The sequence below is a fragment of the Brienomyrus brachyistius genome, chromosome 19 (assembly GCF_023856365.1).
Source record: "Brienomyrus brachyistius isolate T26 chromosome 19, BBRACH_0.4, whole genome shotgun sequence".
Classification (NCBI taxonomy): Eukaryota; Metazoa; Chordata; class Actinopteri; order Osteoglossiformes; family Mormyridae; genus Brienomyrus; species Brienomyrus brachyistius.
In genome coordinates this window covers 18418759-18436366 of record NC_064551.1, presented here as the reverse complement: position 1 = coordinate 18436366, position 17608 = coordinate 18418759, and the positions used below count along the sequence as shown (strand labels likewise).

Sequence of the window (17608 nt, the reverse complement as noted above, 5' to 3'; positions counted from 1 at the left end):
CCATTTAGTAGCTCTACAAACCCAAGTGCACTGGATAAATTAACCATAGGCGTGTCTGAAGATGTTAAGGGACATTTCTGTGAATTACCTTCCATATTCCCTGTTTTGTACCTGGGTAGCACATTGTGTAGTGGCGATGACTCAGACTTCCAGTGTTGAGGGTTCAAATGGACATACTACATCTTTCTGTGTGCAAGTGTAGAGCTTGCATGTTCTCCCCATGCCTTGTGAGTTTCCTCCCAAGAGTTCAAAGACAGACACGTTAGTGAATCAAAATTGCCAGTAGTCTGTGCGTGTGACATGTGAGGGACTAGAATCCCATCCAGGATGTACCTTAACCTTTCAAGTTTATGTCACGTATTCGGGTAACATGGTGAAATTTAATTGGCAAAGTCGGGGGGGGCAGGATGTACAGCAATGCATTATAAGTATAGAAAGACATGACAAAACGGGTGACGTGGCACTGGGATGCAGTGGTTGTGGGATGGTGAGCCAAGTCAGGTACACGTCACTGGTCACTTACGTAAAGACTAGCTGTTTAGTTCAGAATTGAGTTTTTAATGATTTGTTTTTAATGCAATTCATGGCATAAGTCACCAGTACGTCTCAGTGTCCTAGACCAGCCAATCCCTGTTCAGTCCTTGGGCATGGTTGAAATCAAAAGGTGACCATGCCATTTTGCTGCACCCAAGTTACGGGTTGCATACCACTACGTGTGAGATTATCCCCAAAAATCAATACTTTTAAATGTTTAAAAACATTATTTTACTCTCTGGCCTTTGGTTGTGTTTTATCTTAATTTTATGTTATTTTCTGTGCCACATTGTCTACTTTTATTATATATTTTGATTATTATTGTATTATTTTTATATACAGGATTTGGGAAAGTTAGATTGATTTGTGACATGGACACCCAGGAACCATTGGTTCCACTTATACCCCGTGCTGCTTGGGACAGCTCAAGGTGACCAAAGTAGCTGGTTGAAAGATGGATGGATATTTTGTATTTTGAAAGAGTGCCTGACAATAAGCCCATAATCTCATGACCACTGTTGACATTCAGTCTATACTGTCTAAATTGTCGGTACATTCCTCAGGTCTCTTGCACATCGCGTTTATATTGCACAGCACAATCACTTTGACCATGCCATTTATGTATATATTATGTACAGCTGAATGTATTTCATATATTTTTATTGTTATTTTTATATTTTATTATCCTCTTATTATGCACAGCCGCTTGGAGTGACCGGGGTGTATGTGACGAATAAACCTCTTGAATCTTGACACTGTTTTCCCCTGAATTAAAATGATTAATAAGTATACACATAGTCCTGAATGTGATATGTTCTCTGCTATAGTCAGGGGCTTCCTGAAAGGAACATCTGTATGAGCCAGGATCGGATCACTTACCTGGCCAGTTACACAGTTCCATACAATCAGATAAGCCACTGCACCAACATGCAGGTTCCAACTAAAACAGCACAGTCACATAACCAAAAAATGTTTTTTTTTTTTTTTTGTAGGCAACACTGACATCCAAAAGCACAAGGATTCGGGGTCGGTGGCTTGTTCTCACACAAGTTTATTTATGTTGTAAAACTCAAAATAGGTGCATGGTCACATAAAATCAGTCAGACAGCTGGTGTGAGAATGGTAACATGCCCAAGGAAATGTGCAATTGGTTCCTACAACCAGCAGGGGGTGTGCATGCTCTACAGCTGTCCATGCGTCACTTTTTATTGCACTAAAGCCTCTGAGTCCAGCTTCTTATTTCAACTTAGAACCTGTGTGGTTATTAATAGGTATATTTTTAACAATTCAAAAAAAGGAAAATAAAAATAGCAGCTAAAATCTTATAGTGTTATAAAGTACACAAGCAATCTATTCGTTTCAGGTTTTAGCGCAGGTTCCTCAACTACGGTCCTGGACAGTCAATCTGCAACATAGTTTGTAGATTTCCCTGCTCAAACCCACATATTAAACCTGGCAATTAGCTGGTGAGCTGAATAACGTATGTTTGAGCAGGGAAATCTGCAAACTGTGTTGCAAACTGGCCCTCCAGGACCGAAATTGGAGAGCCCTGTTTTAGTTATTTGCTACACAATTAGGATTTACAAGCTAATCAGTATCTGACTCTCCTAGCCTCACCTTTAAAATAAACAAACTTCATAGCTACTTTGCTGCAGTTCTGGGTCTACAGTAAAAATTAGGTGTCAATAATGAACACCATTTCCCAAACCTCACATTTATCATTAGTAAATAATAAACCTCTGTGTATGGACCAAATTTCCATATATATTCCAGCAATTCTATATATAAATAGTTATAAAAATATATGACTATCTTTGTTCTATTTTATCTGCAAGCTCCATCTTGATATGCAGGAAAAAAACCTGACATTTCAAAACCAATCAGCATCTTTCTTTTGTCACTGTCAACATCAGTGAATGAAGTGCATTGTTTCATTTTTCAAAATCAAGTCAAACCAACAAAAGCAACAATCCTCACACTAACTTTCAAACAAACATCAGCCCGTTAACCAAGTCATCAGGCTCCAGTGCTATTTTCCCATAAGTTATTTTTTAGGTATCCATCTTAAAATAGTTTTGAAAGTATCTGGGAAGGCATTTAAAAACCACTTCAATGTACATTTTGGTGCAGAGAAACTGTGTTGAACATTATGGACACTGTTACTTTCGGGGGTGGGGGGGCAGAGTGTCAGGGTACTGGGATAACTGGGACAGGTTACAGGAATCTGGTAGAGGGCTACAAAACCAGGCGAGATAGTGGCTGCTGTGTAGGATCGACAGCTTTGAAAGTGACCTGATTGCAGCAGCACCTCGGTAGAACTGCCGGTCATTCGATCCCACACCACGCTGAAGTGGCTGGGAATGGATATTAATGTTACTCTGTGACTGCATGGGTGGGGGGGGCGGGAGTTGGTCCGGTAGGCTGGTCAACACCAGGATCAGAATGTGGCGGCTGTAGAGACCTAGGGAAGTGAGAGAGTCAGAAGATAAGAGCAGAGACGACACAAGATGACCGAGAGGTAGGGAGAGGCAGACTGAGAGCATACAGGAGAAGCATTTAGTATTCATTATGGTCTTCGTGCGACTGTTCATCAATGTCCTCATCTTCAGGTACAACAAAGCCATCCTGAAACAGAGGAAAATTCATTCAAGCAGTTAGGTATAACCAGCCTGAAGAAAACAACTGTAGATGTACATGGTGATGTTAGACTGTCGAATTCAGCTCCTTCCCAGAACAGCCATGCACTTGGGGTTTGCCTCAAATTGATTTATTGCAAGGATGAAGATGAAAGGCAATGATCACACAAGGAAGGCAAAAAGGGTCTCATTCTCAGACCAAACTGGGCAGGCAGTCATTCAGGCAGACAGTCAGTCAGAGAGAGAGAGACAAACAGACATGGTTTATTAATCCTTGGAGGTGCAGTGTCACCCATGAAGATAACATTTTCAGTGATTGGGGGCCTCATATGTGTTGTTTTAAACTTCTGTTTCCATCAGCACAGTAAATGGGGGAGGTGGGCATCTCAGGAAGGGGAATCATGTGACTAAGACCATCCATTCACTCTCCCTCCACCCTCCCCATCTATCAGCTCACACTTCCTCTACCCTCCATGCTCCCCATCTATCAGCTCACCCTTCCATCAGCCTCCATGCTCCCCATCTATCAGCTCACACTTCCTCCACCCTCCATGCTCCCCATCTATCAGCTCACACTTCCTCCACCCTCCATGCTCCCCATCTATCAGCTCACACTTCCTCCACCCTCCATGCTCCCCATCTATCAGCTCACACTTCCTCCACCCTCCATGCTCCCCATCTATCAGCTCACACTTCCTCCACCCTCCATGCTCCCCATCTATCAGCTCACACTTCCTCCACCCTCCATGCTCCCCATCTATCAGCTCACACTTCCTCCACCCTCCATGCTCCCCATCTATCAGCTCACCCTTCCGCCAGCCACCACGCTCCCCATCCTATCCTGTCAGACTCCCAGCACCCTGCTGCTTTGGTTTGTCCCTGTCTGAGTCAGCTCTGCTGTGCTGATCCTATGCCTGCCCTGTGTCATGTGCTTCTGCCTGTTGCTGATATATTTAGAACAGTGTGTGACCTTGGCTGCAGTAACATTGCAGAGGAGATTTCCTGATTCAATTAGGATACAGACTGCAAAATAATTCACCTGCTGCTTTGAGAACTGCTTATCCAAGATAAGATGATGCATGTTATAGAGGTTCAAATCACCTCAACAACAGCTAAATATGATCACAATCATTATGAGACTACAAATAAATATGGAATATGATGATTAATATAGATAATGTATGTGAACAGAGTAGGCACTGTGCGTTCCTGCCCATAGGCTATCTGGACAGACAGGGAAGACCTAAATGAAAGCAGGCAGGCACCTCTGTTGCATAGAGGATTTGGGTAATCCTGCCCAGGATGGGAGTATTTTCGCTCTCATTCTCCTGGCAGATGAGCTCGATGTCACGGAGTTTGCTGAAGTAGAAATCCCTCTCCTTCTCCAGACCGTTGACTGTCAGTTTGAGGTCCATTAGCTGAGGGAAGACAGCAGGGCCGTATCAGCCTATGCCCCGGGGCTCCAGATAAATGGGGTGAGGGGGTCCCAATCTGGTCACCATGGAGAGACGCACCTGCTGATTGAGCTCTACCATCTGGGCTTCCGCTTCGCTGCCACCATTACGTGCCACGGCAGTGTTCTTCCTTGTGCCAAGGGATGAAGTGTTGTTGAGGGCCCGTTGGGGGCCGGGCATTGTTTTGGGCACTGTGGGGGACGTCCTGTGTGGCACTGCATGATGACATCACATAAGTTATTTGCAGCTCAGGTCTGAGTCCTGTCACTGGTCAAATATCCAGATACACAACATGCCGCAAAATCAGATCAATCCAAGTCAACCCAGTATGGCATGGGGAGGCAAATCAGATCACGGGGCTTTTCAGTTTGATGTATAAGGAGAAGCACATACAGCAGGCTAAAGGAAATTTATGTTTTATAATGCCCAAAATGTGAGTTACTTAGAGGGAGGATTTGGAAATGAAAGCCAAAAACCGTGCCAACAAGAGTTCTAAACTGAACAAAAACCATGTTGATTTAAGACTGCAAAGACCTGGAACACACATGAACTGTCTGTCAGGATAAGAATATGCATGCATAGGATAAGTAATCATATTCTACAAAAAAAAGGTTAACCAGAGGGTAATTTCTGTTTCTGAAATAATGGAGAGTACAATTGTGTGGACAGTGAGAGATTTGACACGCAAGGCAAAGAACATGTGAAAGAGAGAACCAAAGAGTGAGTTAAGGAAAGTGCCGAAGACTGTTTAAAGTGGATAATCCAAGGCTGTACCAAAGAACTGATCAAAGAATGGAGCAACAAATGGGTCAATAAGTGTCAAAGTATCACATACCGGATCAAACTGTGCATCAAAGAGATCAATACAAGGGTCAAATAGAGGGTTAAAGAGAGATTCCAAGAATGAGTCAAAGAGATCTGATGAAAGAGGGTCTCAGAGTGGATCAAATACAGGGTCAAAGAGAGTCAAAGAGCGGGTTAAAGAGAGTCAAAGGAGAGTCAAGAAAGTATCAAAGAGCGAGTCAAATAGCAGGTCAAAGAATGGATGAGAGAGAACTCAAACACTGGGTGAAACACAGGGTCACCCCACACTAGCAGGCACAGCACACCGTGTAGCATTCTCAGCAGGGGCTGGAAACAGTGTGTTACCTGAGGCGCCACTAGGTTTCTTGGGTTTGTAGGAAACCCTGGGTTTGTGTTCACCTGGATTGGAGGGTGGGGCCACATCCTGGCCCTGTCTGGCCAGCACGGGGTCGTACTCTTTCCCATCGTAATTTGCATCAAAGAACTTCTTGAACCACTGCAGAAATTCAAAATTGTCCTGGAACTTGCCCTTGACTAACTTTTCTACAGGAATGACCTGGAAGGAAAGGGAATATTCTCATCTAATCAATGACTTAAGAAACACATCTCACAAAGGGTCATCTTTATGCAACTAAAGAACATGCGAGTCCAATTTCAGCCTATGAAAAGACTTTTGAATTGAATCACATTGTAATGGAAGTCTGTGAAGTAAAATACATTCAACCCAAAAAAAATTCACCCTGATTTTCTGATCTCATTGTCATCACCCAGTTCAGATCACAAGAAAGGTGAGGAATCATATGGAAATTCGCAGGTGCAAATACATGTCATAAGCAAGAGGAGCAATGTGAAGTGTGGCGTCCGCATTTCTGCAGCCGTGATCTGTCCTTCTGACTAATAAGCAGTACAGGTTTCCCCGCGACCCGAAAGTAGAGCGCTTCTAGGAAACCTTTTATAAGCCAAAATGGCATAAAGCCATGAAACAATAGCCGGCAATTTATATGGGAAAAGTTTTTGAGCGTTTCCAGATCTAAAAAAAATCTACCACCAAATAACACATTAAACCTAAAATAATTTACATGACAGCAGGAATTAAGTGATAAACACCCAGCCTACATAAGACACAAATAAGGTCTGTACAACCTATTTTCACTTTCCAGAATCAATACAGTCATGTATTGCTTAAGGATAGGGATACATTAGCAGAAATGCTTCGCTGTTGTGAGACCATCACAACAAACTTAGATGGTATAGCTTACTACACATCTAAGCTACACGGAAAAGCCTAAATAAAGATTAAAAGTACAGTATATTATTTTATGCAGAAACCAGTAACATTGTTACATAAAATAATTTATTAACATTACCAAGTATTCTGTACTGTACATAATTGTATTTGCTATACTTTTATTCAACTGGCAATGCAGTAGGTTTGTTTACACCAGCATCACCACAAACACGTGGGTAATGCTTTGCACTATGATGGTACAACAGCTAAGACATCACTAGGTGAATCTTATGGGACCACTGGTTCGTTGTTGGCCAAAACATCGTTATGTGGCACATGACTGTATATCAGTAATTGCCTCGCTGATGCTAATCACAAATGCTAATCACTATTTTCAATTTTCTCCCTTTTTGTAAAAATCCTCTTTGGATTTCTTTCAGTTAACAAAAGCAGATGCTAATGTAGGTCTTTTGTAAAAGCAAAGTGGCGTAACAAACCTTCATAAAGCGGGGGATACCTGTACTTGTATCAAGGCAGACGAACTGAATTAAGTACTCACTTTGTCAACATTCATTTTCTTGAAGGCTGTCTGAAGGACTTTGAAGTTGTGGATAAACTCGTGCTCTAGCCTGGCTTGGAACTTGACCCTCTTAAGGAGAACACAGCCAGGAAACAGCATATCCATAAACTGGCAGTAAGCAGCTCCTGGGGACATATGTAGATGGCATTCGGGAGCTTTTATTAATCTCACAAGCGAATCCCATTACCATTCATATACTGTAACACAGATGGGACACGGTGAAGCTTAACGACAGGCCGACCTGAACACAGATGGGTCACGGTGAAGCTTAACGACAGGCCGACCTGAACACAGATGGCTCACAGTGAAGCTTAACGACAGGCCGACCTGAACACAGATGGCTCACGGTGAAGCTTAACGACAGGCCGACCTGAACACAGATGGGTCACGGTGAAGCTTAACGACAGGCCGACCTGAACACAGATGGCTCACAGTGAAGCTTAACGACAGGCCGACCTGAACACAGATGGGTCACAGTGAAGCTTAACGACAGGCCGACCTGAACACAGATGGGTCACAGTGAAGCTTAACGACAGGCCGACCTGAACACAGATGAGTCACAGTGAAGCTTAACGACAGGCCGACCTGAACACAGATGGGTCACAGTGAAACTTAACGACAGGCCGACCTGAACACAGATGGCTCACAGTGAAACTTAACGACAGGTCGACCTGAACACAGATGGCTCACAGTGAAACTTAACGACAGGCCGACCTGAACACAGATGGCTCACAGTGAAACTTAACGACAGGTTGACCTGAACACAGATGAGTCACAGTGAAGCTTAACGACAGGCCGACCTGAACACAGATGGGTCACAGTGAAGCTTAACGACAGGCCGACCTGAACACAGATGGCTCACAGTGAAACTTAACGACAGGCCGACCTGAACACAGATGGCTCACAGTGAAACTTAACGACAGGCCGACCTGAACACAGATGGCTCACAGTGAAACTTAACGACAGGTCGACCTGAACACAGATGGCTCACAGTGAAACTTAACGACAGGCCGACCTGAACACAGATGGCTCACAGTGAAACTTAACAGGCTGATGGGTCACACAGATAGGCACAGAGATACATAATGACAGGCTGACCTGGGCACAGTTGGGGCACAGAGATACATAATGACAGGCTGACCTGGGCACAGTTGGGGCACAGAGATACATAACAACAGGCTGACCTGGGCACAGTTGGGGCACAGAGATACATAATAACAGGCTGACCTGAACATAGCTGCTCCACCTTTGTGTAGATGAGCTGCAGGGAGTCGTTGACCCATGCCAGCATGTCATGTCGACTGAGGTTCTCTATTGTGACCGACGTTGCATACACATTCACAGCCATGCCCCAGCTGAAAGAGACACATTAGAGCAAATGGGCAGACAGTCAAAGAGAGACTAGGACACTCCATATGTTCTATTTACCATTAGATAAAGGATTGACTTAACAATGCCCAGAGTAATGAGATCACCGCTGTCCAGGAAGCAACACCAGCAACATCAAAAGTCACAAAACACAGACGGCAGTGAAAACTATCAACGAATTAACATAACAAGCATCACAATTCATAAATTGCATTAAAAGTATAAGAGCCAGTTTCTCTGTCTGGGATTTATATTTCCGCGTTGTCTATGTTTTTTCATTCATCTATTCAGCAGATGCTTGTTCAAAGTGACAAACAAGTGAAGATGATTTAGGCTCAGAGCACTTGCTGAAGCCCCGATGAGCTTTACCGAGCCAGCCGGAGGACTCAAGGCAACTGCAAGCTCATTTACTGTGTCTCCTTTCATTTGTCATAACTGCAACACAAAGATCTGAGAGGAGACCTGATGAACTGTAATCTGTGTAAATCTGGGTCGAGTTAGTCAACTGTCGTTTCTCCCAGCAGACAGGGGGCGCCAAAGTAGAAAAGGCAAGTGAGAATTCAGAAGTAAGCTCCTTGTTTTTTCCTGACTCTTGATTCTTGAGAGGCAGTCAGGAAAGGGTTCATGTATTGAAAAGCAGGAAGGCCATAATAGGAGGAAAACATAACTTACCTAAAGACTAGGCTTTCATCATTCAACCACCGATAACGAATTTTAATTAGCCAGGTTAGCGCCATATGTCCTGTGGTACATGAGCATCAGCTTGCCAGACCATATTAAGGGACCGGATGGGAACAGAAGGACAAATTTCTAGGGCACATTTGAAGGAACCTTTGAAATGGGACCAGCCTTGTCGTGTCACTGTGAAACATTCGGTCTTCAAATGCAGCTTAAGAAGGATGCAGCCCCTGAAATGGGATACAGCTACAGACATGCTATTCAGGCAGACGAACAGGAGGTCGTCCTAGACTGGCCAACCAAAGCATTGCAAAGGAGGGTCTGCACACTAACACACCCATAATGCAGACCAAGTCAGAAGCCTCTGCTCCGACCACCTAATAAGGCAGACCAAGGAGAGGAGTCTCTGCTAGGATACACCAGTGTAGCAGGACAGTGAGGACCAAAGGCTGCATCACAGTACAGTGCCTGCTGCCACATTAGAGGCTCTCAGTAAGAATCAACATGAGATGCAGACAGATGCTGAGCACTTCTCCACAGGCACAACCAGTGTCTTGAATAGTCACTGAACAACAGTGCAAAAGCCCAGGAAGGTCTTCATCATCATTAGGGGCATCACGGGCCATGTGGCAGTACATACTGGCAACATGGCAACCTGAGAGCTAGATAAACGTGAGCATGTTCACATTCCCAGCATGGTACAAACCGCACTATAAACCTCAACTTCTTCATGCATGACATGGATTAAAGAACATCCCATTCTGGAGGTGCTGCAAATGTTTCAGGGCTCAGGTACACAGCGAAAACACTATGAGGCCCCAGAGCACAAACACACAGGAAACACACTATTCTTATATACACACACTATTCTTATATACACCCACTGGGAGTGAATATCTCATTCTGAAAGGTGAGATTAAATGGAGATATCAATCCGGCAGCCAAATCTAGCAACATCAACAGTATTTATTCATTTCTACTCAGATAGCAGATGCTTTTATCCTGAGCCTTTAAGTAAAGAAATAATGACATGAATTATATCATCATAATTATTGATGTCAACTGATACAGAAGTTATTGCAATAAAATATTCTGCCATATTGCCCAGCCATAACTGAGTATTAAGGGCCCTTCTCAAGGACCCAGTGGTAAAATCACTATGTCTATTTGGGGACCTGAACCAGTGACCTTCTAAGAAAACACCCAGCAAACTAACCCTCTGAGCTGCACGTGCCTCGGAAAATGCGCACAGGCCTCGGAAAATGCGCACATGCCTCGGAAAATGCGCACAGGCCTCGGAAATTGTGCACAGGCCTCGGAAAATGCGCACAGGCCTCGGAAAATGCGCACATGCCTCGGAAAATGCGCACAGGCCTCGGAAATTGTACACAGGCCTCGGAAAATGCGCACAGCACTGTCACACCATTCAACCTGCCTGCTGCCTCTGCTGTGTGTAACAGATAATAAAAAACACAGGGTTTATATCTGAATAAACACAGCAAAGACGATTTGCCGCTGCTGAGTGACAGGGTCTATTTACAGCCGCACACCTCCGTTAATCCTCCTGTCGTCAGACGCATTTTCAGCACTGTGACAGACACCGTGCATTCTCTGACCTCGGTGGGAATCTGGCTGTGACACTAAGCCCCTTTTAATCCTTTTTGTAAACAAGTGCACATTCTGTGTGCTCACTGTACATCTACTGCACAGCTGATGCTAATCTTGTAATGCTAATAATACAATATGCTCGAGTGAAATACAACTGAAGTCTGAGTTGCATACCCAACAGCTAAGAGCCCAATTCATGGACTCGGACTCCCTCTGATCTACAGGATGCGTTTCCCTGTTTTCCGGACACACCGGAATGGGCTGAATGCAGCTGCACGGACACTCAGGATGCAAGCGTGTGAAAGGGCAGGGCTGGGATGTTCTTGTTTCTGGTGACCCACTCAAAAAGTCACTCCCCCCCCCAGGCTTTTCAAAAACTAAATAAATAGCTAGTGAGTGCAGTCAGAACATCATAGGTAGCTAGCTGGTTAGCAGAACATGCTGCTTTGGCGTCTCCTAAGTAGGGAATGCATTTATTTCATATTTAGTGTAGTGACTGTTTGTGGCCAACAGGGGGCCTCATGCAAATGCATCGTTTGAGTGCCGGTAACACCCTTGGTGCCTAGAGGAAAGCCAGCGACGCCTGCTGTCGTGAGGCATTCTCTCTCAGGTTTTCTGGGGGAGCCTGCTGGTTAATCCTAAAACAGGCTCATGCCCACAGACGGGTACAATGTGGTCAATGATTAGCAGCAGGCTGTACTGAGCACTTAGTGAGGCCAGGTGACTCAAAACAAAAGCTTTGCTGAGGACATATCAGAAATCTGTCAGTGTTACCAGTATACAGTGACCGACAGATTCCTGTAGCCAAACTCCACATTAATCCATCTGTTTTGTATCCAGTGCAGCTGATGGTGACTCCCATTGTCCTTCGAGAAATACAAGGCTTACAAAAGGTATTGACCTGGTTCCTTCTGGGCCTGGCACAAGCACACAGGGACACCCAGTGCCTACAGGATTAAGCAAGCTTGGAGATCCAACACAGATCCTTCTGTCTGCCACAGAGACATCAACTACTGGAATTTGGCCTTCTCCTCCATTGGGACTAGAACATTCTAAGGGATAGCTCAGACCTCATTTACATTTTAATTTATTTATTTTATCCAAAGTGACGTATTTTGTTTTTGTTTCGGGAAAGCAGGGTCAGACTGTCCCTGGAGCAACTGGGGGTTAAGCGCCTCGCTCAAGGGCCCAATAGCAAAATCACACAGGGATCTGAACCAGCAACCTTCCAGTCACAAACAGCACCCCCTAACCTGTTAAGCCACACACCACTCCAAATATTCGCACCAGCGACCTAAGGATGGCAGTGTCTTTCCTCTACAGTCCTATGCTCTATTAACTGAGCTACCAAAGGACATATATTTAAGCTATCAAAGGATATCTCAAATCTGTGGCATAAGGCTGCCAAACAAGCAGGCGAAATGCTAATCTGTACAATGGAAGCACGCAAACACGAGCCAGCACAAGCTGATGGAGAGTCGGATAGTGGCCAGGCAGGCAATGAGCAGAGGGATCGACCTCCTTTACAAGTGGACCCATTTGAGCCACTTAGCTTGCACAATAATTACATCTACGTGTGTACAACACAATACACATCTCACACACAACCTCAGCTGACTATACAGGTCATAAAATGCAGGAGACAACATCAGCGGCTCTGCCCGATGCGACCCACCTTGAACCTTGTCCTGGCGTGCTGTAAAATCCTTGTTCCACGGATTCCTAGAAAAAGGACACCCAGATTCAGGTAAGAACCTATTTGACTCACCAAAGACCTTAAAATAATCCCTTAGGCTGTTCTTGGGAGAGGACTTTCTAGATTGTTCTCTCTTTTGCCAAACATGATTATGCTCCAAATGGCAAACAAAACAAGTGGTTCTTCTCAGAGTTCAGGTCATAAACCCTAATCAGAAGCACCCTGCCGATTGTACAAGGCAGCCTGTTTGAGCATTTCCAAGGAGACTTACATTGGTGGGATGGTGATTATGGTATGAAAGCATGACCAAGGACCAGGCCCTCTGGGGAAAACCTGCCCTCACAGAAGGCAGCTCATTTTCAGTGGTAATCGCATAATGTGCAAAGGGTTTGGGAAAAGCAGGGCAGAGTATTTGATTAAAAAAAAAAAAAACTAAAGTATACTCTGGGTGATACAGTGGGTGGCACTGTGTCCCCACACCTCCAACATTGGAAGTTCGACTCCTACACTCATGGGAGCTTTACTTGCACAAAAATGTTCTGAGGGCAGAAAGAAAAATGATTGGTTGACAGAGATAACCAATCAGACTGTAGAGGAGGCAGGGCTAAATAATCAAATGTCTTAGTCCCACTTACTCTAGTTGCTTGGTCCAGCCCCTTCTACAATCCAATTGGTTATCTCTCTGAACCAATAATTTTTCGTTCTGCCCTCAGAACATTTTTGTGTAAGTAAAACTCCTATGAGCGATTCCTACTCATAACCTAGTGTGTGTGGATTCTCTCTGTGTCTATACGGGGTTTCCCTGTGAAGTACTGGCTTCTCACCTAGGGTGTTCCTTGAGTTTCCTGGGACAGACTGCAGACTCACTAAGCCCACCATACCGGCCACCCAGAACCACATCTCCTTCCTACTCACAGAGTGGATCAGCTCTGGATTCCAGTCAGCAACTTGCCCTTTTCACCCAAACCCTCCACTTAGATCAAGTGCACCAAAGCCAGACATGAAATGGCTCAAATGTTTGATGGAAACGTTTGATAAAAGGCAGCAGCTGAAGCCTGGCATTTATCCATCCATCAATCCATCCATCATCTTCCGCTTATCCGAGGTCGGGTCGCAGGAGCAGCAGTCTCAGCAGGGAAACCCAGACTTCCCTCTCCCCAGCCACTTCTTCCAGCTCCTCTGGGGGAATCCCAAGGCGTTCCCAGGTCAGCCAAGAGACATAGTCCCTTCAGCGTGTTTTGGGTCTTCCCCGGGGCCTCCTCCTAGTGGGACATGCCCGGAATACCTCACCACGGAGGTGTCCAGGAGGCATCCTAAGCAGATGCCCGAGCCACCTCATCTGGCTCCTCTCAATGCGGAGGAGCAGCGGCTCTACTCTGAGTCCCTCCTGAATGACCGAGTTTCTCACCCTATCTCCAAGGGAGAGCCCAGCCACCCTGCGGAGGAAACTCATTTCGGCTGTTTGTACTCGTGATCTGGCATTTAAGGATGTGAGAGTTAATGAGGCCCTGCTGTAAAACGTCAGAGCACAGAGAAATAGCGTGTATTCAGTCTAATACGTCCTCAGTGCAGTCGTTGCATTACTTTCTGCTGCCTTACTTATATGGCCGATTCTAAATGGGAAGATTAAGCTTGTTGCCCTCTGAACTGCTTATGTCAGTCCCACACCCAGTGGTATGCTTCATTTTTAGAGGCAGAACATTTCCTGAACAATTAAAGGAAACCACTGTTTAAGAAAGGGGAGTCCTTGCTGCTGTTTAGAAACAGCCAAACATTATTAGGAACATCAACCTGCACGATCGAGCCGTGCTTTTCACAGGAATCTTACCATATGGTAAAAGCACGCATGAACGCATGGAATGACTTACACCAGGAGTACACCACCCTCTTCCTGGTAACAGACAGAACTACAGTGATAAAAATACACTATTGTCAGCCTGCTTGCTGACAGAAACATACAGTTAAAAGTACACTACACTGAGCCTACTCACAAAGCAAATTATACCCATAAAATTACATCTCACCTGCTCACACACCAAATCACAGTGATGAGTACACTATACTCAACCTGCTCACAGACCAAATCACAGTGATGAGTACACTATACTCAACCTGCTCACAGACCAAATCACAGTGATGAGTACACTATACTCAACCTGCTCACAAACCAAATCACAGTGATGAGTACACTATACTCAACCTGCTCACAGACCAAATCACAGTGATGAGTACACTATACTCAACCTGCTCACAGACCAAATCACAGTGATGAGTACACTATACTCAACCTGCTCACAAACCAAATCACAGTGATGAGTACACTATACTCAACCTGCTCACAGACCAAATCAGTGATGAGTACACTATACTCAACCTGCTCACAGACCAAATCACAGTGATGAGTACACTATACTCAACCTGCTCACAGACCAAATTACACTGACACAAGTGCACTATACTCAATCTGCGCACACACTGGCTTACACCGAGTCCTCATGCGGGCTGTGTCCTCTACTGCGCTGTGCTCTGTTCTGTATCCTGTAACAGGCCCCTCTTGCCAACCCAGCTCTGCATTCTGCAAACCCTGAGTGTGAACTGGTGAGCACTGACATACCATCACATCAGCTGCACCATAAGATGTCCGGATCTATTCCATCCCAGCGGCAGACACACTGTAAAAAGCCCTGCAGAGTGAAGTTACCTTGGCCAGTGTGCCACTGGCCTGGACTGGCACAGGGCAGCCCTCGGTGAAGAACAGGCACAGCTGGCGACCCCCACTGACGCAGTGGATCAGGCGACCCGGAACAGAGACATGTGGGCCAAATCAGTGCAGCGCACATGCGACATTGTCACACAGCGTCTCTGGGGATTGAGCTGAATCAGGGGCTTCTGTGTGGCACTAAATACCTTCCCCATCCAGGCTGGGCAGGCCAACAGACAGCTGATTCGGGGAGGCGAAGAGGATGGCCGCCTGTAGCACCACACCCCGCTCCCAACGGGACAGCAATATGACAGATATCCAACGGCATCAGCGGCGGTCCGTCGATGTAGAAATTTCGGCCGATACTGATAATTTATGTAGTAATATTAGCGATACCTATGTCAGATACCAATAACTGTGTCTGAGCCACTTCCCGCCCGTGGCCTGACAGACACATTGAACCGAATGCAAGGTCCTGATTTTTAACGAATCAATATGCTAACCGGCAAGTCATGCATCTCAAGTAGTCAGCTGCCTTAACAGTGAGCAGCAAGTCCCTAGTCTACCTCAGGACCCCAGCATGCCTACCCTGAACCACCCCATGATCGCTTCACCTCCGCCCAGCGTCTTCTACTCAGCAGCGGTGCAGCCTGCAGACAACTGAGCGAGGGACTGACAGCGGTCTCGGCATGCTGGGATACTGACCCTGTCTGTGTGTCACTCGGTGCGTGAAGCGTGAAGTCATGGACAGAAAATATGTATATCCCAGGTAAAGATCCAACACCCTCCTGCTTAAACTTCCTTATTCATTTCAGTCATGAGGCAAAATAATTTTAAATGCTACTAACTCACCAATTAACCAATTAAGATCTATATTCAATCAACCTAGATTATACAATTTATACATGAACACGATGAACTTAAACATACAAAGAAAAAATCTTAATTTTATCTGCAGAACTGTCGATTTCTGAAGTTAGATGAAATTATTATTTATTGAACGGGGACAGATAAGCATATAAGTAACTGAAAGGAGAATTTGGGACCTATTTGCATAGTCACATAGATAACCTTGAGATTAAACTACCTTAGGCTATACCTGCACAGAGACATGGTATCCCGTTTGTATCAGTACTGTTTTGCTGTAATGTCATCTATAACATAACTTATTTAATACGACTGTAAGGAATGAGAAGAAGGGGGCGTCATGGGACACAGCCGCCTAACCTTAAAACTGTTGGTTCAAATCCCACGAGAGAAAGTGATGCTGCAGTTCTATGCTGGAGGAACCAGTCACCGCTCTGCGGAAACATCCGTCAGCGCCAAAGCGCACGAGCTAACCCGCTATAGCGGAGCAACCGGGTAAATAAACCACGTAAGTCGATGGTGTAATCAGTAACGGAGCAGGGGCTGGAAGTTAGACACATTGGTAATTTACTCATTTATAAATATATGAAAACGCGTAAATTATAAACCGATGTGAAAACATCGCATGGGGACGGCGGCTGTGCCCCAGACAGCAAACGAAATGTAAATGCAATGTAAATGCAATGCAATGCAATGAAAATGCAATGAACTTGGCCTCCTTTGCAGGCCTCCGGGAGAAATGTCAGGCAAGCGGCGCGCCGTGTCTCTGGCGGCGGCCGGACACCCTCCTCCGTGTCCGCACCGCTCCGTCACAGGGGCCAGACGTTTTCATCCGTGCTACTCACCGCGTCCCAGAAGAGACCCCCCGCCGCAGTCCAGCAGCCGCCGCTCCGCACCCGACCGGCGCCGACGCACGTCCAGGAGAGTGCATGTGCGAGCTGCGCAGGTGCCCCTACGGTGAGGGTAGGCAAAGAACGCGCTCGGCACTTTCCGTGCGTGTTCACACGCTGCGCGCACACGACGCGCAGGTGCTCGCTTTGGGATTAAACGCACGGTGGCTTCGGCTTTCTTCCTCACAAGATCGAAATATTATTTGTTATGTTTCTGTGAAAGATTTTTAATATTTAATCGGTCTGCACACGAATAAGTAGGCCTACATATTATATTGTACGAACGTTTTTTTTTTTTGTTATTTCAGACTTCATTTAATTTTTATATCATCGTCTTGCGACAACCATTAAAATCGCTGTTTTTTCCGATGGGCCGCTTAATTTGAAATTATGCTATTTATTTGTCACTATTTAATATAAGGTCGCTATTTTGATAATAAAACATATGACACGGATGCAGGTTATGTGACCTATAATGAAGACATTAAGGTTGTTTCTAGGTTATACTTGAACTGGTGTGTCCGGGTGAATTGTACCTACTGCAGTGTTCGGCACATAATAATA

At 45.2% G+C, this 17608-nt stretch overlaps 1 protein-coding gene and 1 long non-coding RNA gene across 3 annotated transcripts; both read right to left on the bottom strand.

Moving 5' to 3' along the window:
- Positions 1 to 1567: 1567 nt before the first annotated feature.
- Positions 1568 to 17172, bottom strand: mapre3b (microtubule-associated protein, RP/EB family, member 3b). Of its 2 annotated transcripts, XM_048986263.1 has the most exons (9): positions 17000 to 17161; positions 12566 to 12612; positions 8464 to 8591; positions 7216 to 7361; positions 5828 to 5984; positions 4685 to 4839; positions 4436 to 4588; positions 3080 to 3159; positions 1568 to 2995 (listed from the first exon to the last, which is right to left on the bottom strand). In XM_048986263.1, exons 3-8 carry the CDS (start codon positions 8582 to 8584, stop codon positions 3091 to 3093), a joined length of 801 nt encoding a protein of 266 aa, XP_048842220.1. In that variant the 5' UTR covers positions 8585 to 8591; positions 12566 to 12612; positions 17000 to 17161; the 3' UTR covers positions 1568 to 2995; positions 3080 to 3090. The 2 variants fall into 2 exon arrangements, with proteins under 2 accessions (XP_048842220.1, XP_048842219.1); XM_048986262.1 differs by lacking the exon at positions 12566 to 12612 and having other exon boundaries at positions 17000 to 17172.
- Positions 7370 to 8440, bottom strand: LOC125715050 (uncharacterized). The gene is made up of 3 exons (XR_007383926.1): positions 7693 to 8440; positions 7564 to 7606; positions 7370 to 7520 (listed from the first exon to the last, which is right to left on the bottom strand). It is a non-coding gene; the product is annotated as an uncharacterized LOC125715050 (long non-coding RNA).
- Positions 17173 to 17608: the final 436 nt, after the last annotated feature.